Source organism: Cinclus cinclus, chromosome 5 (genome assembly GCF_963662255.1).
Source record: "Cinclus cinclus chromosome 5, bCinCin1.1, whole genome shotgun sequence".
Taxonomy (NCBI): Eukaryota; Metazoa; Chordata; class Aves; order Passeriformes; family Cinclidae; genus Cinclus; species Cinclus cinclus.
In genome coordinates, this window is record NC_085050.1 from 70,516,094 (window position 1) to 70,540,162 (window position 24,069).

At 38.8% G+C, this 24,069-nt stretch overlaps 1 protein-coding gene across 2 annotated transcripts; it reads right to left on the reverse strand.

Annotated features, from left to right (window-relative positions):
* Positions 1-4,250: 4,250 nt before the first annotated feature.
* Positions 4,251-23,160, reverse strand: USP53 (ubiquitin specific peptidase 53). 2 transcript variants are annotated; one of them, XM_062494012.1, is made up of 15 exons: positions 22,826-23,160; positions 21,101-21,193; positions 19,100-19,234; positions 17,911-18,024; positions 17,742-17,824; positions 17,325-17,430; positions 16,739-16,885; positions 16,045-16,194; positions 15,399-15,570; positions 14,655-14,804; positions 13,913-14,056; positions 12,795-13,521; positions 10,805-10,878; positions 6,027-6,132; positions 4,251-5,244 (listed from the first exon to the last, which is right to left on the reverse strand). In XM_062494012.1, the coding sequence occupies exons 1-15, from the start codon at positions 22,967-22,969 to the stop codon at positions 4,251-4,253; spliced, it is 3,339 nt and encodes a 1,112-aa protein (XP_062349996.1). In that variant the 5' UTR covers positions 22,970-23,160. The 2 variants fall into 2 exon arrangements, with proteins under 2 accessions (XP_062349996.1, XP_062349995.1); XM_062494011.1 differs by having other exon boundaries at positions 6,027-6,138.
* Positions 23,161-24,069: the final 909 nt, after the last annotated feature.

Here is a 24,069-nt window from a genome sequence, read left to right on the forward strand (position 1 = left end):
GTTGTAACTCAGACCTGTTCCCTCAACAGGTGAAGCTTAGCCAGCTGTTCTACTTCTGAAAAGTTAGTCCTGATGGGTTGAGTCGGGTTGGTGTTCTATTATGCCTTTCTCTGTTTTTTCTTTCTTTACCTTCAGCAGGTACTGAGCCCTCTCAGGCTCAGTATTTGTAGATATGAATATATACGTGTATAAACATGTCAGTGTTCTAACCCAGCAGCAGTGTCCTGTCCTCACTTACTGATTAAGATAAATCAGGTTCTGATTTCCTTGCTAGAAACTGAAGGAGAGGTTTACAAGATCAGCCTTGAGTCACTGGCAGATGACAAACAAAGATCCCTACTCCTCACAGTCCATGGATGGCTATAAGCAGACAGTGACAGGTAATTAAAAGGTTTCAACATCAATTTCCTCTGTCTCTCTAGAGGGAGACTTTCAAACCTGTGTTAAAGCCAGGAGTCTCTTGCAGTCTTTGGAGAAAGAAAGAGAAGCTGAGCACATGGAGTGAGCTTTTTGCCAGGGCAGGGTTGGGGGAAGACAGCTTGCAAGCTATGGATGAAGGGGGTTTAGTTTTCTTTGGCATTTTGACCTTGAAAATACTAATTTCTAATTCTGAGAAGTAAAATCCACGCTTAGTTGGTTTTTTTTTTTTCCAGGAGCACATATAACAAAATTACTCGATTGCAGAGACTTGAAAGTACAGAGTGCTTCAGTGTCTTCCCACACAATAAATTAAAATGGGCCAGGATGAGGTTAAAAACAGGTGTTCTGTCCTTTTCTTTTTGTTTGATTGTTTAGACAGTTTTGCTCTGGGCAGTGGTTCGTTTATTGAGCCAGAGCTGTGCTGTAAGAACAGAGATGCTGTGCCATGCTGGCATTTATCATCTTGGCTGCTGGTACCTGTGAGATCAGTGGTTGCAGAGATCTTGCCTCAAGGTGCACAGGAGCCCTGCACAGTGATTGTAGCCTCACAGACACCACAATGGGGGTTCCAGTGTTTCAGATAAGGCCATTAAAGAGTTCCCTACGTCCAACGGAGCAGGAAAGGACTGAAATGCTGCTCCATTTCTTTTTTGATAAGGAAGACAGGTGAGACTTCAAGGCTGTCAATGCTTAGAAAGTTGAACTTCAAGGTATCTTCCACTAATTGAGTTTTCTCCTTCAGCCAGATCTGACATTCAAGGTTTTGTTTATCAGAGAACTTGAAACCTAACAAAGTGCAGGCTTGTGCTGCACTGGGTCCCAGCTCTTCCCTAGGCACATGGAGCTCCTAAGTACACAGATCCAGGCAAATTTTGCTTATCCCTTGTAAAGATGGTAAGGTAGCTCATGGATTGTTACCAAATCAGTGGGATTATGATATAAAAATGGCTTTATGCATGTCATAGCTACTTAAAAAGTTCGATCTATTTAATAGCTTTATGAACCAATATTTCAGAAGATGGTTACCTTTTCTGAACAGTAAAATTCAAGTCACCATCTCCACAAAAACTTTGACCAGTCAGTAGCAGCATTATCTGTCACATGAGAAATGTAGTTCTGGAAAGCCAGCTTTTTTTTTTCCCCCAAAACATGGAGCACAAAAAGAACAGACAACAAAGGTTTTAAATTTTTATCTTGATATTTTGAACAAGTAGAACTTTGCAAGTAAATAATTCTAAAGACTGAAAAATATATTAATTACAAGACTTGTTAATATCTTTACTGTTACAAAAATTGTCTAGGCTCTTATACAAATCTATAGCTGGAGGGGAACATTTATAAAAAAATAAATAGGCACCCTAGGTAAGTTAAAACAAGTTATCACATATTAGTTAGCAAATATTACATACATACATACATGGAGTGCAGAGTCAAATATATAAAAACAAAGGTGCCTTGATTAGCTGTCTATTTAATTATGAAATACCTGGTAAACATGGGTCACAGAGGAAGCTGGCTGGTAGGGTTGTTCCAGGCTAAGCAAGGAGACTGAAGTACACCTAAGTCACTGCAGCTACTTCAGAGAGGAGTTCATCAGTTGTGCTTACTGGGAGCAGAGCTCATTGGTATCAGTAAGAGGCATTCATATTGCTCGTGCTACAGAAGTATCAACATTGCTATGCATGTTTAAAAATAACTGTTCTAACATCATTCACAGTTGTTGCTGTGCTATGTCCATACATAAAAAATACTGTCATTTCAAATACAAGATTTTTTGTTTGTTTGTTTTTTTGAAAAACATTTTACAAATTATACATTATTTACAAATTCTAATAATCTTCTTTTTTACACAGGTATTAGAGGACAATTATACTTAACTGGCTAGGTTTATTATGTAACATGGCTAGATGAACTACAAAAGTTTAATTTACAGGTTCTGAAATCTCTCAAAAATATTACAATAGCATTCACCCAAGTTCTTACAAGTTTAGTGTTCTTCTGTATTCAACTGATTTTCTTACAAAAGGTTCATTGTTCAAGTTGCTGTTTACTAGCAGCCATACAGAAACATGCATAGTATTTTCACTGTAAATTCTAGAACTCATTTTTTTCCCCAAGTGCTACAATAAATTTTGACCAAGAAGGTAGAAAGAAGGTTAATCTGAGATACCTGTTTTGTTGCATATATATAATGTTCCAGTTCTACTGTAAGGTACGTGCTATTTAAAAGAAAAAAAAAAAAAAACAAAACCTGACCTTGCCACAGATCAACCAAAACTACTGTTTAAATGTTTACCTTGGATAATTGTGCTAAACAACTGCCATCATTTGGTTGAAGCATTAAAACACATGTACATAAAGTTATAAACATAAAAAAAAGCCTTTCTGACAAACAGTGCAAGTAAGAGTGTTTATTATGCATATTTAACCTTCTTGCATTATTTTCATAATAAAAGGCATTGATGTTTAGGTATCATCATCAGCACCCCAAGTTAACACTCTAATGTGAATAATGGAAAAATTCTGCCTTTATGGGTTGTGTCAGGCTTTGCTCACGCTGCCTCAGCACTCACCAGATAGTTCTGTGCACTCATTGAACTAACAAAATAAAAGGCAACTACATCTTCCTCCTTGTTAGTGAGATAAGTCAGGTTAACAAAAGACAAGGTAAATTCCAGAGCTGCCAAAACTGGAGCCAGAGTGACAGAGGAGAGAAAGAGGAACCTCTTCTGTCCGTGCCCCCTTAGCCACCAGTCTGGCTGCACATTCAGCCTGACCTGCCAGTGCAGGCCACATCCATGTGTAGGACTGTTCCAAATGGTAAAACATGTTAGGGAAAAAAAAAAAAAAGAAATAAGTGTGTGATCCCCATGAACCAAAATGTCAAGGTGGAAAAAAAAAGGAGTGTTTAATAAATAGCAGCATTGACTTCACATGCAATTGTAGAGTAAGTCAGAATGGAACGTAAGTAGGAATTACTTTAAAATATTACAAAATTCATCTTTCATAGTTGCATAACTCTCTATTTAAAATTAGCATCCTATTCTGTTATACTGGTTTGTAACTTCAGAAGTTAAGTTGAATAAGTTAAAGTATACAGCTTAAAGGGTGAACAAATCTGATAAGTATCTTGAAAAACATATACTAACAGCAGAGGTATTAATAGGAAAGTATTACTGCAGTTTACTTCAATTCCCTTTGAAAGTGTCATTTAACATTTGCAAACCAAAATGGTTTTAAAAGAAATATTATTATTAAGGCTTTTCAAATAAAAAAAAAATCCTCTGGATACACCTGCATTAAAGACACTTGAAGGTTTGTGAAAGCACAGACTCAGGGAGACATCAGTTGAAAAAACCACATCACCTCCTGCTACCTCTGAGGACAAATACTGCTCTGTTATGCCTACATGTACTGCATTAGTTGTGGTAGCATGCTTTTCCCTTTTGTTAGTCTAGGAGTGTAGTGACCACAGTCTGAGGGAACACTTCTTACACTGCAGCTAACCAGACCTTCTTACAGAATTAGTGACATCCAGCTGATTCCCCTGCTGCAAGGTGTGCACGCCCCAAGGACCACATGGAATACAGGCTGAAGAAGACAAGCTCAGTAACAGAGGTAAGCATTAAGGCAACTAGAGTAACAAATCAAAGAACCACAAGTTTAGCACCTCTTCTCCTCTTTGCATATTCATTTGAACAGTCACAACTCCCAAGCAAAGTACAGTCAGCTGGGTACCTGATGATCACACACACAGATGGAGGTTGTGTCCCTTTACAGACTACATGAAATGCCCAAGTGAGATCCAGGTGTTGGGCTTCTCAAAGAACCTATCGACTGCAGTGCATTCCTTCTGCATTTGCCTTGTACCTCTGTTCAGGGGTGGGATGCCTGGGCTCCAGAGTGGCAGGGTATGTGGCATTCAGATCTACTCCAGCTGCTGGTGGACGCTTCTCCTTGTGGAAGCTTCCACTCTCTGTGAAATACAGCTTGGGTCTCTGGTGGTACTTGAGCCTGTAGGTGTCAGTCATGCAGCTGTCCACGGAGAAGTAAGTGGTGAGGGACACGCTGTCGTTCCCATCTGCGTGGCCAGGGCTGGGTCCCGTGTGACGAGATCCTTTCTTCAGCGTGTTCTCAGACACGGTCCAGAACTCATTAACTGATAAGCGAGGTGGAGAATCCGGTTTGTGAACAAACACTTCGTTCCCTGGAAAGGGCTCTCTAAGCCTTTGTTCAGCCGGGACTGCACTTGCTTCTGGTGCAGATTTGGAAGGCGCACCCGTTTGCCTTAATGGGCTGTTTTGCAGCGCTTCCGTTGATTTTCCATCCGCTACCGAGTTACTCTCTGATCCTGCCAAAGTGCTCAGAGCATATTTCTTGGGAGGTAAAGGGGGAGGAATGTTCTGGTACACGGCTTCAGGCACCCAGAGGGGATCCGTCCTCCGGAGCAGGTGCTCGCTGGGAGGGGCGGGCAGCACCGCCGGCCTCTCGGGCAGGCTCTGAGGGGCACAGGGAACCAGCCCCACCTTGGGACCCAGGGTGTGATGGGACCCGCTCCTCGTGTGATGAGGCTGCGGCTGGGCAGGGGCGGGGAAGTCGCTGTGGAGTGGCTTCCTGCCACAGGCATTGTCCGGGAAGGGGTGGGACACGCTGTCCGCACAATACACCGGCACGTTCAGCTTCTCGAACCTCTCTGCCTGAAGCCACTCGGAAGAGTTCGGCTCACTGACCTTGTTCCTGCTGTCTGACTTCACAATCTCTTTGACAACTGGCTGGAGAGCTGATGAGGGGAAAAATTTCCTGTTGGTCTCAGGCATTTCAACTCTAAAAGACAAAACCACGCAGGATGTGAGTACCCATAAAAACATCTGAAAAGGCTCAGATAACCGGGACGTGTTTCAAATACAGCCCTGGTGAAACTGCTGAAATACTCGAATTGACAAGAGAATTAGGATCTGTTCAATAGGATACAGCCCTTGGAGTTCGAGTTGTATTAAATGACTCCAGAGCTTCTTTCATTTGAAATGCAAATGTGCCCCAAGAAGCCAAGATAAATTCCTTCAACGTTCAGGATTATGTCAGATATGACCTCTGCTCTCTTCTAAACATCCTTGTGACTCTGATACATCCATTTTTCAATTAATGGATGCTACTTTAAGTTGACAAATTTGTATTTAGATTCTTGATTTTTAGGAGATACTGAGCACTTACGGTTCATATTACAAACAACAAGATACAGCAGTAGCTTCTAAACACAAATGAACTTGTCCCCCCCTTCCAGACAAACTTTTCAAAGCTTTAGGGGTGGGTGCACTAACCACAGATTCGTTAATCATTGCATGTTGCACATAATTCCAAACAGAAAAATGTTAAAATCCTTCTGTTTCTGATGAGATAGTTTCAAACCATCTAAGGTATTTGGTGACATCGTCAGCATCAAAATTACAGACAGAATTCAGACCCATCAGTTATGCAAAATTCAAAAGGAACTGCCTGTCAAAAATATTGAGTGCCTTAACTCATCAATGCTTAATACCAATCAAGGTAACATAACAGAAATCAGTATTTCTTAAACTATTACAGAGGAATGTGCCAGTGCTGGTTACCTCTTCACTGGAGGGCTGGGCACCTGCAAATGTAGTTCTGTTGGGATACCAACATGAGGATGAGGTCTGTAGGTAATTTCAGAATTGATCTGGTCTTTCCTCAAATCTGGGGCTAGAAAAGAAAATATTGCAAGATTAACAGATACATAATCCAGTTCCTTCTTTGCAATTCCTTAGAGATTACAGAAACAAACATAATACAACAGGACAATGTCTTTCAAGATTTGAGATGAGTCAAATAACTGTTTTGAAGATAATCTGTCACAGAAGGTCAGGTCTTAGAATCTGGACGAAATTTTCTGAGCTTTCAATTTCTGCGTTTTCTTGTTACCAGGAAATAGGTAATTGGTGCAGTTTTGAAGTCCTGTAGACATGTTTTCAAGATCACTTTAATATTTAATCTGGCTAAAAGCACATTTTCAGTGGAAGCTTTTCTTAAAAGGCTGTTTATTCAAACGTCCCAAGTCATTTAAGTTAAAAAATAAGAACTATGACTTGTAAAAATTCATTTTTGATTACAATAATTAAATAGAATGAATACTGCAGAGATTAGGGGTGGTCTAGGTCGTTCTGAAGTTGGTGGGTTTTAACAGCTCAGACCCTAGAGCAGACTGTAAGGCTCACAGGGACAATGGGCAGACAAAGAGCACTGTCACCCACGTGCCCCAAACACACAGCACCGAGTGCCTGGGCCAGCACTACTGCACTCCCACTCCAGAAGCTCCTTTTATTCCCAGGCAAAGAATCATTCCCTGAAAATACACAAGTTGTGAACAAGGCAGCTCCTAGTGAACAGGAAATAAAGGAAGCATTGAAGTCTTCATGTCAACACCACACAGAGTAAAACACTAACTTGGCAAGTGACAAGCAGCAGTCTATTTGTTTAGACTCCAACTCTTCCTAATGCCATGATTAGCCCATTAGTATCAGGCACCTGCTCTGAAGCCACTCAAAGGAATGGCTGATTATCATCATTATTATTACTAATACAATGGCTTCTTTTGTCTATGTATAAACTAGACTCATAACCGCTACACTTATTTCACTTTTTATTTCCCTAAGTTTAAATATTTAAAGTCCTGCAACTTTAGACTCATGAACACACCAGCCAAAACCCCAACAACAGAGCAGAACTAAACTGAAAAGTTTGCGTGTCGCTGTTTGGTGATATTCATTTTGAGGGTCAATATCTGCCCTATTTGTAGGTGATGTGAGACTAAAAATATCCAATCTTTGACCAAGAACACAGGTAGCTGAGGATAAAGCAGCACACAGCACAAGAGACAAAACCCCCATGTGGCTTTCCACAAGTCTTGAGATTAAAAAAAAAAAAAAAAGTCATAAGTAAACAATACCACAATCTTAGAAATAATATTTATGGGAAAATATTCCTACTGAATGAGCCCATGCAAGGGACAAGCAAGGAACCCGAGAGTTCAAAACCGCCGGTGTGCCACGGAGCTGCCTAACAGCAGTGGAAGAGGTGATGTTTCGGGCAGGAACACGTCATTGTGCTGCAGGCTGTGATGATGTTCCACTCCCAGCCCCTCTCCCGGAGCAATCCCAGGCTCCCCGGGCAGTACCGCAGGCGGCCGCCAGACGGCAGCAGAGGCCAGCGAGCGGCTCGCTCGGGCACATCCAGCCGCGCCAGTGCTCTGTGCCCGCGGAATTCCAGCGAAATTAAAAATAGATGTGTTCTTTTCCCTTCTGCTGACAGGACAGCCATGCACGGTTAAAACCAGACGCCGGCTCGATTGGGAATTTTGGCCCCAAGTTCTCTGCAAACCTAAATATGGGACGCGCAAGCCCTGCTCAGCTGGAGCCCGGCATCCTTAGCAATGGGTCGTGAAGAGCTGAGCAATAAATAAAAGGTAGGTGTGTTCTGACCTATAAACAGGTCTGCTTTTAAGATTTACAGACATCTATGTTCACATCTGGGTAGTCAATCCAGGTTTTCAAGAGATTAACATTCATTCTACAGGTAGGGCTGACACGGTCTTGTCTAATATCTCCATTTACACAGACAGAACACATGCAAAATCCTGCCAAGTCCAGCTTCTGTGGGGAAAAAAATCCCAAATGAAAATAAATACAGAACCTCCAGCAAAAACTCAGCTCCACATTAAATTCAACTTCCTCTTTACAGGCTTTAGCTGCACGTTTCCTGGGTTGTTTTGGTTTTGTTTTTTTTTTTAACATTTCCTAAGTCGTCAAAAAAACCCCAGCAACAAAGCGTAATACTTATTGTAACAAATCTTGTGGCAAATTCCTCTCTCTTAGCTCAGACATCTTCTGTATTCAGTTGAAATTACGAGCAAACTTATTGTAAGTTTTGGAAATGTGGAATAACAACAACCTCTCAGTCTCAGAAGCAAGCATGTTATCACTTGTCTAAAATGGAGTATTATTTCTGAAAACCAGTGACCAATCTTCTTAGAAAAAAAAAATTAAAACCCCTTATAGTCTAGAAACTTTGGGAGCAACATTCACTTGCAAAACCTTTCCTAGGTATCTTTCTTTTATCATTTAAAGACATTTATTTGTTTCTCCAGTAAAGCATTTGTTTCTCTTTAATGGTAAGCAAACTAAGCAGCTACAAGTAGCTTAATTCCCTACTCATTTCTTTAAACTTGACATTAATGTACACTGACTGCACCATAAGGGTAAGAACTGGATTTCCTTAAGAGCAGTTGCATGTTTTAAATCATTACTACAAATGTACAGTTTTCCTAAGCGTATGAGCTGTCTTTTTCAGAGTTATGGTTGGTTTGTGGGGTTTTCTAAAGTGACACATAAGCAAAGGCAATTTGGATTTTAACCACGCTAACCAGATTCTAAAACATTAACCCGATCTTTAGAATGATTCTAAATTTCAGTTTGTCTCATGCTATTGAAATGAACAACAGGAAAACCATAAAAATAAATAATCTTTTTTTAACTTGCAGAACATAAGGTTGGAAATTTGGCCCTCACACTGCTTAAGTTTCAAGCTCAAAAACAATTTTTCTCCTCAGCTCAAGAAGTTCAAACTTCATAAACACAAAGTGATTAATAGAAGTCAGGGATACAACACCTGTTTACTCAATATTGGCATTTTCTTGCCAAAATCTGACCACACCATTTAGGGACTGGCCTTGTGGGACCTTTGCTTCAGTACTACATTTACCTGCTGCTTACTGCCCGTGCTCTCCCAAGCACTGTGTGACCCAGTGTTTCTATCTTTATCATGTTCTGACAATAAGTTTATTTTTGTGAGTCAGGGACAGGATTCCTCAAGTGCTGAACAGTGGCCTCATTCAGCTCCAGTAAAAAACAAGGAGCTGGTAAAGCACAGTTACACAAATGGTGGGCATAATTAGAAGTCCAACATTATTTCCATAAAAAGTTTGGCGCACACACAAAAAAAAAAAAAAAATAATTTTTTTTTGGAGTTGCCATGAAGACCTAACAAAGATTTCTTGCATTCCATTCCTCTCTCAGAAAGGACTGAGCATTTGTTTTTTGAAGTGATATTTTCTGAGAGTCTGTCTGGTATTTACCTACCAATCCATGTCGTGTTCATAATATTCAGAGATGAAATACAAGGTAATACAACTGATACCTGTAAAGGACTGCTGTTGTCCTTGCCAAAGGTGAATTCAAATAAATCTTTAACTCTACATACATGTAACATTACCAAATTATTCAGATCTCTTTTTGGTCCATTGATCACTTAGATCAGAAGTATCATTTTCCATTAAATACACGCATTTTTTTATAGGAAGCTATTTAATATTTATTTACTGAATTAGAATAATTGAATGGATGGGATCAAATCATTCATTTCCTTATGGTATCTTGGAGGATCACATGGAATCACTGGACTTTTTTAAACAAAATGTAGGATGCATGTTGAAAGCTTAAAGTATTCTTAAGTACTGTCACCAGAGAACAGTACATGGCTTTAACCCACTCATCTTTCATGCCTAAAGAGTATTTTAAGTATTTTTCCCTGGTGTTTTTTCCCCTTTTTCCTATCCAACTGTGTTTGGTAAGAATGGTATAACACAGAACTAAAGCAGGATAAATCTCATGCAAAACCACATCTTGGCATTCCATGCTACTCATTGTGGGTTGGGGGTTCTTTTCTTGTTTTGTTTTGGGTTGTCAAAATAAGCAAACACCAAATTAGTTGTCTTTCTGCACCAAAAAATAAGTGAGAATAAGGACAGAAAAGGTAAAAGTGGTATGGCAACACCCCCACTTTAAATCCTAGCAGAAACTATACTATGCATTATTTGAAAAGAAGTATGATATCTATAAAAATCAACTGTTTCCTGAGGAAGTGGCCTAATATTTATTGCCCCTCTTTGTACAAGCACCCTCCCATTGTTTCAGCTACAGCAGATAATGATTTTGGCTGGCCTCAGGCTGACCTATAATATTTATATGCCAAGGCATTTATCAACTTTATAAAACCCCAGCAGACATATTAGTATGTAAAAGGAAGTAGACTTCCTTATTACAAGTGTTTCTTCCTGATACTGCTTCATATCTAGGAGGAAAAGAAATGGTGCCACAGATGCTTAAAAGGAAAAAAAAAAAAAAAAAAAAAAAAAAGTCTTGCATAGTATCCACCAAAAAATCTCCTAGAGAAACTTTTGGGGAAACCACAGGGAGAGAACCAAAATGCCATTTCATCTCTGTTAGGTTTTTTTGGATTTTGGGGCTGGAGGGAAGAGAAATTGTGGTATATCTACAATAGTTTTTGAAAACTTCATTTTTATATGGGTTCTTACCATGGAAGCTTCTGTTCTGCTGGGGTACTGAATGTACCACACTGTCAGCTTTTTTGGTTGGCAAGTTCTGTTCACTGTAAAAGAAGCAGATATAGCACTGTGATTATAGCACTAAAACTGTTGAACAGACACCACTGGTCACCTAATCCCATTTATTTGTAGGTATCAATGTCTTAAGTAAGTGCAACCTGCTAACCAACATTCCATCTTGTTCCTTTTCCCAATCTGATAATTTGCTATTCATTAATTCTTTGTTTTAATAACAAATATTACTCTATGTTGTGATTGCCACTTGGTGTCTCATTTATAGGGATTGTCACTTAATTTATTTCCCCCTCAAACTGAAATAAAACTGAAAGATCACAGCTACAAACCCAAATGGAGGAAAAAAAGATCAGAGGATTTTCTTAATCTTGCTGTCTTAGGCAAGCAGAAAACATACATTAATAATCTGGATAGAGAGCTGACAAACACCCTGCCAATTTCTACCTTTTACAAGAGTAAGGCAGGGAAGAAGATACACAGGGGCAAAAGTCAAATAATAAAAAAATAACCCTGTTATTGAACGGACAGGAAAACAAGAAAAATACTGAAAGAAACATGAAGAACTGAGTTAAAAATGAATCAGTAATTTTTTTTCCACTTTCTAAAAGAACTTTGAAGTAATGAATTTATATTTTTGGGGGTTTATGAGACAGAGTCTGAAAGGTTAGCAGGGAACTAGTAGGTATTGCCAGCCAACTGAAATTACCAGTCATATAAAGCACTTGTAGAAGTCCCAGGATGTTAATTGTATTTTGATAAAGTTTCATTCTTTATTTGACAGATGTTTAAACAGTGTAAGCAGCTTCTTAACGAACGACACTGCTGGAAATTTTTGATATTCTCTCTCACAAAATGACACATTTGGGTGCCCCACTGCCTCTAGAGCATGCTTAAAAATGAGACAGTTTGAACTTTGCAAAATCACTGTTTGAGGCAAGCATCAAACACTGAAAATACAACCATGAGTTGGAGTAGCTTTATATACAATTATGTTGTTAACCAATAAAGGCCCATCAGGTTTTTGCATAGTGGGATTTTGTAGAGTTTGGTGGGAGGAAAAGAGTGGGACAAAGGGGAGAAAGGTCAAGACCCTTTCATATCCTGGTATTTGCTATTCTCTTTTCCTGTGAAGTAAGTTGCCATGAAAATATATGTCTGATAATTTGCTTGGATCTAGCACATTAGACCTATCAGAGACTAGGCTTGGGCTCCCAATTGTGCTCTTCCATTTTAGGGACACCAACAAGAGTTGGAAGAAGAATTAATAGGTTTCAGAAGGATCCACATTCCACTCACAGTTTGGGATACACAATATTGAAAACTGCACGTGGAAGGATTATAACTTTATATTTCAAGCATCACAAATTTAAGTAGGAATGGACCTCTTCAGATCATCAAGTCCAACCAGCTTTAGTAATTTTACACTATTCAGCCAGGATTTATTTCAGGCAGGTCAATCAATTACCAAGTGGTCAATATGTATCTGAGGTGATCTAGGAAACTGAATTTCTGCACTATGACTGGTAACAGCACCCAAGATTCACCTACTGCCATTCCCATCTCCTTGTCAAGGCCTGTACCCATGTTACAGGTGTCATTAACATGGACACTGTATTAGTCCATTACACATGGAAAGTTACACACAGCCTAAAATTCTCCCAAGTAAAGAAGTGTAGCACTTACTACAAATGAACACACCCTGCCCCTCAGCAGGGCTCAGCAGTTCTGGCTCAGTGCCTCCCAAAGAGAACCAGAGTGAAGGTACATTGAGCACTTAATTGCCCACACCCTTAATTCTAGATACACTTGAGCTTTCCACATACCTGACTTCAAGCAAGTTTCAAAGCATGTTTTCCTGGGTGGTTTTGAAGAACAAGTCAACGTTAGAACGGGTTATTTTTTCCATAAACACAACCTATGCAAGCTCTAAGAGCACTAGCATTACCTGCAGGAAGCACTTTCCTTCACATTCTTGGCATCTGCCGTATTGATTCCTTCAATAACAGGGGAGTCTGGATTTGCAGAGCCATTGCTGATATGGTCACTGCTTTCATACCCAGATTCTGTCCTCTGAATTTGCCAGTTATCACCATGGATTTTTCTCTCTGTAAATCCTTTGCTTTTTTCCACATTCCCTTTTCCCTCAGAATCCAGTGAACTTCGACTTCCCGTATCCTGTTTTGTCTCATCTTCATATATAGTCATCAAACCCTTCTGCATTTGGTTCTCCTTCGGCCAGTGGTTAAAGCTCCGCTCCTTCTCGTGCTTAGATTTACTGCTCAGGTTTGCTTTGTGCTTTGGGCTGTGCTGTTTTTTCTCAGTCTCACTGAAAATGCTGTCTACATTCAATGTCTCCCGCATTGGTTTCCAACCTTTACTCCTGCTCCTGATATTTCCTTTGTCCCTGGAGTCTTGACTGGTATCCGTGTCGTAGCCAGCGATGCCGTCGGTCCGTGTCCTTGTCACTGGTTTCTCCCCAGCAGGAAAAGGCTCTGTTTTGTTGGAGCCAAGCACATGTGCAGGAAGCTTTGCCTGGTGAGGCACTTGGCTGTCGTGCTTGTAGGGGCCCCTTCCCTGGCTGCCGTAGATCCGCTGATCCGCGCAGTGCCTCAGTCCATTCCCAACCGGAGGAGACCCTGACTTAGCACTGGAACGCTCTTCTCCAGTCAAGTCTTACAAGAACAAGGAGGAAAAAGAAGCTCCATTACAGCTCTCATTAGTATTTCCTAGCATGATTTCTGTTGGAATGGACTCTAATGACCACCACAGTTCCAGCTGCCCTGCCACAGGCAGGGACACCTTCCACCAGACCGGCTTGCTCAGAGCCCCATCCAACCTGGCCTTGAACACTTCCAGGGTGGAAGCAGTCATTTAACTGATATTGTTTAATATATTTCTTACAGTATCTCTACAAATCCAGCATGTATTTCAGAACACTGAAAACTGGGGAAAGCCTAATCTTACAGTGTGGTTTCTTAGAAGGAGAAAGAAATCTGCAGAAGCAGCATTAATGCTAGAAGTTATTTAATCCACTGATTCTCTGGTAATATTTTAAAAATTTACCTCTTTGTCTTCCAGACTCTTTCCTCGGTCCTCTGTCCGTATCTTTCCGTAAAGATGTGAAGTTTTTCATGTCAGCAGCTTTCTGGGCACACTCCCTGGATAAATCTTTTAACCTGTCCTTTTGTTCGCTGTATCCTAACTTGGCTGCAAAAACCACTTCTTGTCAAACATCATTATTCCAAAGTCATTCATCACCAAAACACACAAACATCTAGGGACAGTAAAATCTAGTTTTTAGTGTTAGGACTACTTAAACTGATTAATGAATTATTTAGCACAGATAAAGAACGTGAGATGTCCTTCCAAGATCAAGTCCTTTAACACACAGGACTACAAATAATTCTGGTATCCCAGCATTGCTGGGGAAAAGTGTTCCTCAAGGACCCAGTGATCCACAGAGCCACACCCCAGCCTCAAGTCACTAATGTGCCTTTTAATCAGCAACATGTCTGAGAAATGGAGCAAGGCTTCAAGTGCCACTTTAGTTAAAGAATAACGAGGGTAATAAACATTCTGCATTTATGGCTCTCGCTGGAAAATTAACATTCCATGGCAAATATTCAGATACTACTTAAAAATAGAATGGATCTTTGAATTATAGCTAAGAAAATGATGGAATTCTTCCCCTAGAAATAATTCTGGTCTCGAGGTTAGAACCCACCTGAAACACTACCAACTGGAATATTTCATAGTAAGAAATAACTAATTTGGTTTCTTTGGGAATTAAGTAGGGAATACATACCTGGGCCTCTGCCACCACTTGCTTGAATATGGCTTCTACTGAATGCTGGATTATCTGGCTGAAGTTTTTTATTACTTCTTTGATTAGTGGAATCTCCAATTCCATTCTCTTTCACATGGTCTACTTTAGCAGCAGAATGCTTTTCAAATCCTGTCAAACAACATTTATCTTTAGAAATAAAAGGCTTCCTAATTTAAATTGCCAATATCTAAATTTAAAAAGAAGCCTTTTAAACTATGGATTAAACATCACCAAAAACCACACTGCATTTCAATATACTCTGCAATAAGGCTCTGTGATATTTTATATACTGCCACATTTGTAGGGGTAGCCTGCAGTGAAACAGGGCCCTCAATTCTTTGCTCCCTGAAGTCATCTAAGTTCTATTGCTACACATGATGTGAAGAATAGTATGTCAAATTCAATTTGCCTTTCATTTAAGCTCCCTGGAAGTTGTGCTTAGCATTACATTAGAAAAAGCCAACCTGAGACAGCAGTACAAATTACAGAACCAAACGACTGCATTCTTTTTCCTGTTACCCATTAGTCTCAATTTGTATCCCCTTATTAACAGGTCTAATGCTGAGTATACACACTAATCGCTTTCCTTTTGAGACTCTTTTGATAATGATTGATAAAAGTATTTCAGAACAAAACAGCCTGGTTTTTTCTCTTTCATGACACCCATTTCAGAAATATAGCTGATCGTGTTATTAAAAGAAAAAATAAGATACATCTAATTACCCAGGTCTTCCCCATTTCCTCCTGCTGCCTTGCATTGAGACCAGTGAATAATCTGCTTTGGTGCATCTTCTGGAGACACAGCTGTGCCATCTGGGTTAGCATAAAATAGCAGCAATGGCTGGAAGTGACATCGAATGCACCTGGACACTACATCTTTCCATTTTGTTCCAATCTAAGTAAAAAAAGAGCCAAACAAAACCCCAAAACTTGATCAACAGTACTGAAGCCAAAGAGCAATTCATTAAGCAAGAAACACCAAATGCCTAATTCCAAATGTACATGAAGACACAAAATTTTTGCACTGTGGTTTACATAAATTGCAACAAAAAGATAGAACTAGTATTGTATGGGCTAAAAATCAGAACATCATCCCTATGGATACAGCTGCCATCATCTTCTTTTCCATCAAAAGGAGTACAAATTCAACAATAGACAAGTGCATGAACATTCTGAAACATTCAGCATTTGTAATGCACGACCATAAAGCAGTGAAATCAATTCTAAAGGTCATTAAAAAAAAAATTACAACACTGAATGTTTGTTGAAACAAGTAAGTTGTTAGGCTTTCCACAACACTGGTGTCAGAAGAACACTCTCCAGAGAAGAAAAGATGCCAAAATCTGGGAGGAGTAAAGCCAATACTTACCTCTTTTACATTAGCATCATCAAAGAGCACCCATTTGCAGCTCTTGGTGTGAAAGGCAAAGGCACAGTAATGTCGGCTAGTGTAGCAAATCATTCCCACAAGAAAAAGCTCACTGGTTTTGGCATTTTCATCTGTAACCCTATAAAACAGCTGTAAAAATGTAAAAAATTACATGTTTTAAAACACGTGTAAAACGCAGCCTCGATTTCCTGACCTACTGCTGGCATTTCACCAAGGCAACTGCTATTTAATGTCCTGTTGTACTACACAATTTTTCCCAAGTATAAATACTGATTTTTGCACTTACTACAGCTACTTGAACTTTTTTTGGTTCCTTTCTATTTGAAAGAGTCAAGTATTAATGCTCTGGAATAATTTCACAACTTTCTGACTGAAAATAGTATTGATATTCCTAGATTTTCAACTAACAAGTCTCTTTGATTAATCATTGTACTTAGGGACAAAACACTTCCAACAGGATTTTTTCCTCTCACAGCAACTACATCAAGCAGCACATTATAAAGAATCATAAAAATAGACATGAAGAAGACTTAACTTTATATAAGCTTAAGTCAAGTCTTGCTTATAAAAAATATATATGAGTATTGCTTTTTTTACATATATTCACACATACATAAAATAGAAAGTAAAATTAAATTCTAGAAAAAGCAAAGAGTAAGTTTTAGTCAGATACCCCCGGAAGATAAAGTTGTGTTGCCAGATTCCTCATAACCTCTTCTGTCAGATCAGAGTGTTCTGAATCCCAGACTAAACCAATGGTGACAATCTCAGGACAATTCATAAGAACACGACGAATTTTTATTTTTTGACCACAATTACTCTAGAAAAAAGGAAATAAAAACCATGAGAGGAAAGAAAACTAAAGTGTTTTAAAAACTGACTCACTCCAAGGTGAGTCACTGCACAACAATTAGTTCAAAAAAACTCTGCAATGTCTTCAATTCCAAAATACAGTTATGGTGTTTGTTTCTAACAATTTAAGGATAGCGTTCTTCGTCATAAAAACACTTCAAGACTACAGCTTAACTTGTAGATCCAATCACCACCTTATAAGAGAAATCTCTGTAACAGGAACAATAAAACCTAAGTGTAAGAGCTTTGCTTGCCTTAAGGTGACTGCTCTGAAGCAGCAACACAGCCCTGTTTTTGGGGGTGTATTTCTAGCCTGATTTAATATCCTAAATTCTAAAGTTTGGGTTCTAAAGAACCTAAAGTTCTTCCTTGTATCCCAAAGTAATGCAACATTTTTGTTCACTTACAGGACATTTTCTGTAGTCATCAGCAGTATTTGCTGCCTGCAGCAATTCCGCAAACATTTCTGGCTTGAGTCGTTCATGCCTCTCCATCATTTTTTCTACTTCATTACTGCAAAAAATAAAGCACATCACTATGGATCTCCCTTCTAAAGAGGAACAGATTTCAATTAACTCTATTGTATAACTAAAATGAAAACGCACAGTGGTAAACCAGTAGCAATACAATTTTTTTTTGTCGAGCCCTCTCTGCATCTTCCTTTTGAAATCCAAATGCTATTTCTGAACATTGTCTCCAAAACACGTTGCAACCGAGAAATTACACATTAATTTTTGGCACCTGAAAGCCTCTCTCTGGCATGCTTTGCATCTTATTAGAAGGGTGTATATAGAAAAATGAGTAACAAGAATAAAAGCTCTTACCACAGGGCTGTGGTGGAAATGTAACGCACAAATTCCGTAAAAGGCAACGGATCCGATGATGCTCCACAACTGCGACACACACACTACAGAAATAAAAATACTTTTGTTTTTATTTACTCAGGAAAGAGAAAACAAGCTATTGGTTAAACCAATCAAATGAAGGTCTGACCTGCTCATACAGTGTCATAGCAAACTTCTGGTGAGAAATACAGGATTTCGAAGTGCACATATCTGTTTCACTGTTTGGCACTAAGTGGAAATGAATCCTCTCAAGGATGTTTTCCTGCAAAGAAATAACAATATAAATGTAAACTGAACTGATAAAGTCAGAACACATGAAGAACATTACAATTTAGTACCCCAGCTGGGCCCCTTGGCTCCAAAATACTATGGCTGCAACAAGTTTGTTCCCTGAATCAGCAAGACCATTTTTTCCTTTTGCCAAAAATACCAGAGACAATGGGAAGAAGTGAATCTATTCAGGTAGATCAGACAGAGGATTAGTTCAGGAGTCCAAATGCATTTTGAATAGATGGAGCAGTAATAAGAGGGTCTCTTTAATGACTCCAAGATCTCAAACAGCCTCTTTCAGGAGTTCTGCACTGGATTCTCCTACATATGTGAAGAAACAGCTAGGAGGTAGGAATTAATTTGTGGATACTCCCAAAGGATGTCCAAAGCTGAAAGTAACTGAAGGAGCAACCATGTTTGCTGCCCCTCAAATCCATGTCTGGATTTAACCATGAAGGTTAATACTGCAGGTGTTTTATGGTGAACATCTTCATTTTCTAACACAGGACCTCTCAGGAAGGTCTCTTTACCAGAGTTCTGTGACATCTGGAGTCACCTTTAAAGGCAGCAGCAGCGGCTCATGTTTTTCAGTAAGACACCTCACAGAAGAACAAAGTAAACACAGCAAGATCTTCAAGTATTTGTTGACTCTTGGGTAGGAAAATGGACATCTCTTCTGCAGCAGAATTCAGCAGGGAGCTGGCCAGTTGTAACACAGTGCATTTCAATAGCTGGTGACTCAATACTTCAAGGAACAGACAATATATTCAAATCCATATGTGCTTCTCCTAAAAAGATAACCTTTCTCTCCATCAAAATATTTCTAGGAGTGACTCAGAGTTGATCATCCTCACCAACCTCCTGCTCTGCCTGAGCTACAGAGTTAAGGGAGGAAAGCATGAACAAATGCAGGAGTACACCATGCCCTTATTTGACACTTACTCCATGTGTCCATTGCCCTAAACTGGCACAAAGAAACCCGCAGGATGATGTTATTTAAATCCTACCCATGATCCTGGAGCTACCAAACCCCCTAAACTAACATAACTACTTATCAAGACACTTACAAAGCATTCTGCTGCATCATCCATGAATCCCAGCTGGAAGCGCTGCTCATCCTTGAAGCTTTCGGCGAGGGCGTGTCTCATGTTATCTGATGGGAGGGCTTTTTCTCGGCTGTGTTGGAATTGGGAAAAGATTGCCTAGGAAGAAATGCAATGTTTACTTAGCTAGACACCGTGGTTCTACACAAATACATCATTTCTTGCATAAGTATGTGAAATATCTACGTTTATTATGTTTAGAGACCCATGTAACTTTCAAAATTGTTTTCTCTTCTGGTTACTACATTTGTACTCTGCTACTGATTCTTCTGCAAGAAGTTATGGTAACAAACTAAATACTGAACCTGTAGAACAACAGCATACAAAATACAAAACTAGAAGTGATTGACTTGAGCTCCCAGAGGCAACACAAGCCCTGTTCTGTAATTATACAGCTTTTTTAATTTGGCACCTGGAAGAGCAGTTCACTTCTATGTATCTCATGTCTACAGATGGTGTGCATTTCTTAGGGCATAATATAATACCACTCATGATTGACTACATAATGTAATATTTACTGCTTAGAAGGGGGGTAGTGCTTTATTAAAATTATGGATATGCAAAACCTCCCACAAATTAGATAGGATGCCAATAATCCTTGCTATGAAATTAGCTCAGTGCTGAACCTGTGCATGCAACACAAGAAGAAAAGGTCACTATGTGCAGTTCTGGAACACGATTAGTAAATTGCACTTGGTTTTTAATTCATTTCCCAGAAGAGAGAGTTGGCTGCTACTTTTCTTTTTGGCAGAGATACCCATCCAAGTGAGCTCATCATTTAGCAAGTAAAGGAGGCTGATTCTGAAAGAACTGGAACTTAAAAGCTATTAAATGAATTACAGATCTGCAGATATTTAAAGCTTTAATCCCCAGTCAAGAATTCTAAGTCAAACTTTAAAGAGAACTGGAGAGACTAAAACCAAAGCAAGTCAAGAGAAGCCATGTAAAATATAAATGAGGATATGCAATCTTCACGTAGGCTTCCTATGGCTAAAATCTGTTGGATAGCAGGCAAAGATAAAATAGAGAAGCAGAGTTGCACTGCTTACAAGAAGTAGTGTTTTAACCGTGAGGCATTCCAGGATGTCTCTCAAGTATTTAATCTTGCCTCTCAAAACAAAAAATATGGACTGCCAAAAAAAATTACAGCCACTATCCCCATGTAAGCATGCAAAATGAAGACGTTGACAGACGGGCTTTGAAAACACTTATCACTTCTCATTTTGGCTTCTAGGTAATTTTTTGTTATGCAACATAGCTTTAGATGTCCAGCTAAAAACAGCAAAAACCAACCAGTACAGATAAGCAGGTGTGCAGAGAGGTATGCTCAGTTCAGTGGCCTCTACAGTCCGAGTTCCAGAATTTATTGGCTCTGCCTTTAGTTTATAGGAGAGGCTGACACAAATCCTTCATGGTCAAACAGGTAAGAAGGGTTAACATAACCCAAGACAACAAAAAAAAAAGCCCCAACCCAATCAAAAAAATCCACCCGAGTCACAAACAAGTCACTGTTTATCCTCATCCAGTGCATATGTCGCATGGAAATTAAAATGTCCAAGATTCTGAAGACAGAACAAACAGAATTACTCAACCAGTATCTTAAAGAGCCAAGAAAGCAAAACCAGTAGTGTACAGAACAGCTGGGGACAGATAGTTCCAGATGAATTAACTACTCTTCATTGAGGTCAGCACATAGGCCATGGAGTTAAATATCACAGCTACACTGTTAAAAAAATAACTTATGCCATGCTAACCACACCCAGAGGAGCCCTGCAAAATTTCTTCTTTAAATGCAAGAAAATATTTCTCTTACAAACATCTGTTAGAAGTGTCCTTAAAACTAAATTGCTTCTTTACACGAGAATGACTTGGTCACCTAAGGATAGGTATGATACAGCCACCAAAAAAAAAATTTAAATTACTATTCCCTCATTTTGAAATATGTTTTTTTCAGAATTTATTTACCTTTAAAGCACAAAATATGCAGGCATCACCTTGACACACGTGTCCAGTTAAACCTCTTAAACTTCGTCGAAATATGTCAAGTTGCCATAACACCTATAAAGAGAAAATATGTAATCAGTTCTGAGGGTTCTTTGTTTAACACACCATACAGTAGATTCTATTGGATTTTTTTATTTCATACAACATACAATTCAAGGAGCAGTATTGCTGCAAGACATGTGGGCTTTTTTCCATTAATTTGGTAAATTGTAGAGGTGGAAATGAGAGTTTCACACTCAGCACTTAAAATTTAGATCTGTCTTTGAAAGTTTTTGAAACAAGGTATTTTGGAGAAAGAGTTGAAGCATTGTCAAGGAAACAAGCAGCAATCTAAACATTGTAGCAGTTTTCTTAAAGCTCTACATAAGAGTTAAGTCTAGGTTATATTCTTACGGTCTCTTATCAAAATGATTGCTGCAATACATTTGTTTTTCCACAGATCAAAATAATCCTGGTGCTTACACAGGCATTTGTGTAAATAGCCTGCAAAAAGGCAGTAACAGCTTGGCTACACCACACTGCTTTCAGTATCTAATGAGTCTTGGGTACACGTCAGGTGAAGCAGTTCAGAAAGTTGTCCGTTTAAAAAAATAAAACCCCTAAAAATGAGTTGTCAAGAGGCACAGTAAGACAACAGCTGCAAACCCAGGGGGGAAAGATATCCCATCTATAAATATGAAAGCTAAAATGAAATAGGATGCATCGGAAAATCCAAGTCCAAGGCTGAGTTCTGAAGGTTGAGCAGAGGTCAAAAGAAAAGAAAGGAAAGGAACACATTCCTCCTTGTAAAAGGGCAGTCACCAACCATCTGCAACTGTCTCAAACAGCACTGGGTTGTGAAGTTGTAGGATTGCCTGAAACTAGAACTAAAAATTACCTAGGGCTTCATTTTAGGGCACCTAAGTGAAAAGAGCAGAACTGCAAGAGAATATAGGTCACGCTGATCCCATAGGATGCAAGACAGCAAACACTCCACTAAAACTACAGTACAATTTTGTTTTAAATATACATAGGTACCATACACACCCCATAGCTCTACCTCTCATAGGTCCTAGGTTTGAATCCAAGCCAATTTTAAGTCTTCCAGTTTTTAGGAAGTCCATACCTCTATTAAGGCCTCTGCCAGTTCGGGAAATAATTCTGTACAATTCAAAAACATTCAGATACAAAATCTGAGCACTACAAAAAGTACCTTGCTAAAAGGATAATTCCAAGTCACATTTCCTTGATACGAAGTGACCTCCCACTCTAATTCCACAAATCTCTCCTAAGATTAGATTCAAGGCTCTCACTATAGGTGCATATTCTGATATTCCCCAATATCATAGGCTCATGTGCTAATCCTGAGAAAATGGGATTTTAAAAGTGCCCTAGTCAAAACCAGTAGTAATGGCTGACTCACGTAAAAGAAGTGTCATGTACAGAAACATTACTTTTAAAATTTGAGCAGAAAGTTTTAACTTCTACATTTTCAAATACAAAAGAAAAGTTTCCCAGCTATTCCTGATGCATGCAAGTAACATTTGGTGCAAAATAAAGTATTAATACTCTCAATTCTTTACAGTTGCATGCTGAATAAAATTACCTCCATACAGTCTCTTATTCCTACAATTGCCAGTTTTGTTTCCCACACACACTAAGCAAAGTCAATTCAAAAAATGTTTAAGAGATGAAGTTTCCTCTTACCTGAACAGCACTATTAAGAAAGCAGCTGTTTTGTCCAGGTTCATTTAATAAGCCTTTTGTAGGGGCCAGGGACAGAATGCTTCCAGGCTGATAAACTTTTCCAAGGTTACCCCCAGGTTTCCTTAGGAATTTCACCCATGCCATTATTTTTTAGAATTGATAATCACAATGTTCACACTTAAATATTTAAGGATATAATGGGTGCAAGGCAAAGAAGGTGGTTCTACAATAATATTTCTAAAGTCATGGCATTCCATTCAACTCTGTGCAGTAGTAACCATCCATGGGTTTAAGTCCATTTTCCATGAGCAGCTGTGAGCCATCCCTCAGGATCAATCTCCCAGTAAAAACACAGCCGAACCCTCAGTCTTAAAAAAAATAAATAAATAAACGTGTCCAGTTAAGGTTAAAACATGTTAAAAGTCCTTAGAATAAAACTTCTTATTAAGCAAGTTGCACAGTAGCTGATTTCTTCCAGGGATATCAACAAAGTATTACTATAAATCATTAGTTCTATTATATTGAAAGTTTATATGTGTGTGTGTATATATATATATAAAACAGAACTGGAAAGTTCTTGTCAGGTGTTATACTCCTGTTCTCTCATTTTCTTCCATCTTCTTTTTACTTCTAACTGTAACCCATGAAATATATTCCAGTTTAGAAGACTCCATGTTTATTGCATTCTCTTTCCAGTGAACCTGAAATAAGAAAAAAAAAAATTACTTAAAAAATCAAAAATGTTAAAGGGCTTCTAAAATAAAAGAGAACGTGGCTAGAACAACCTCTAAATCTAAAAGCAAGATGAAATAGCCAGAAAAGTGGAGAACAAAAAAAAAATCACCACCTAATAATTGTTTTAAGGCATAATAAATAATTTATTATGATAGATAAACTAAGTTATCTTCTAATTTCTTACACATCTCTGAAGACCAAAATAAAACTGCTGTAAAGGTTCTCCAAACCTTTTTTTTGGTTGCTTTTTTATAAGCAGCAGCTTATAAAAAGACCATATAATACACGAGTTATTCAATCTTTGAATCTCCCTGCTAATAAAAACATTACCAAGAAAAAAATCTTTTTATTCAACACTCAAAAAGCTAAGCTGGTTTTAATTTCAATTTTATGGATGAATTGTCAGCTAGTACTCAGCTTTCAGAAGTTTGTAGTGCCTACTAAACAATACATAAATGTGTCATTAACCTGGCTGCATTCTCAAAGCAACCAGAAAAGCAGTGCTAACA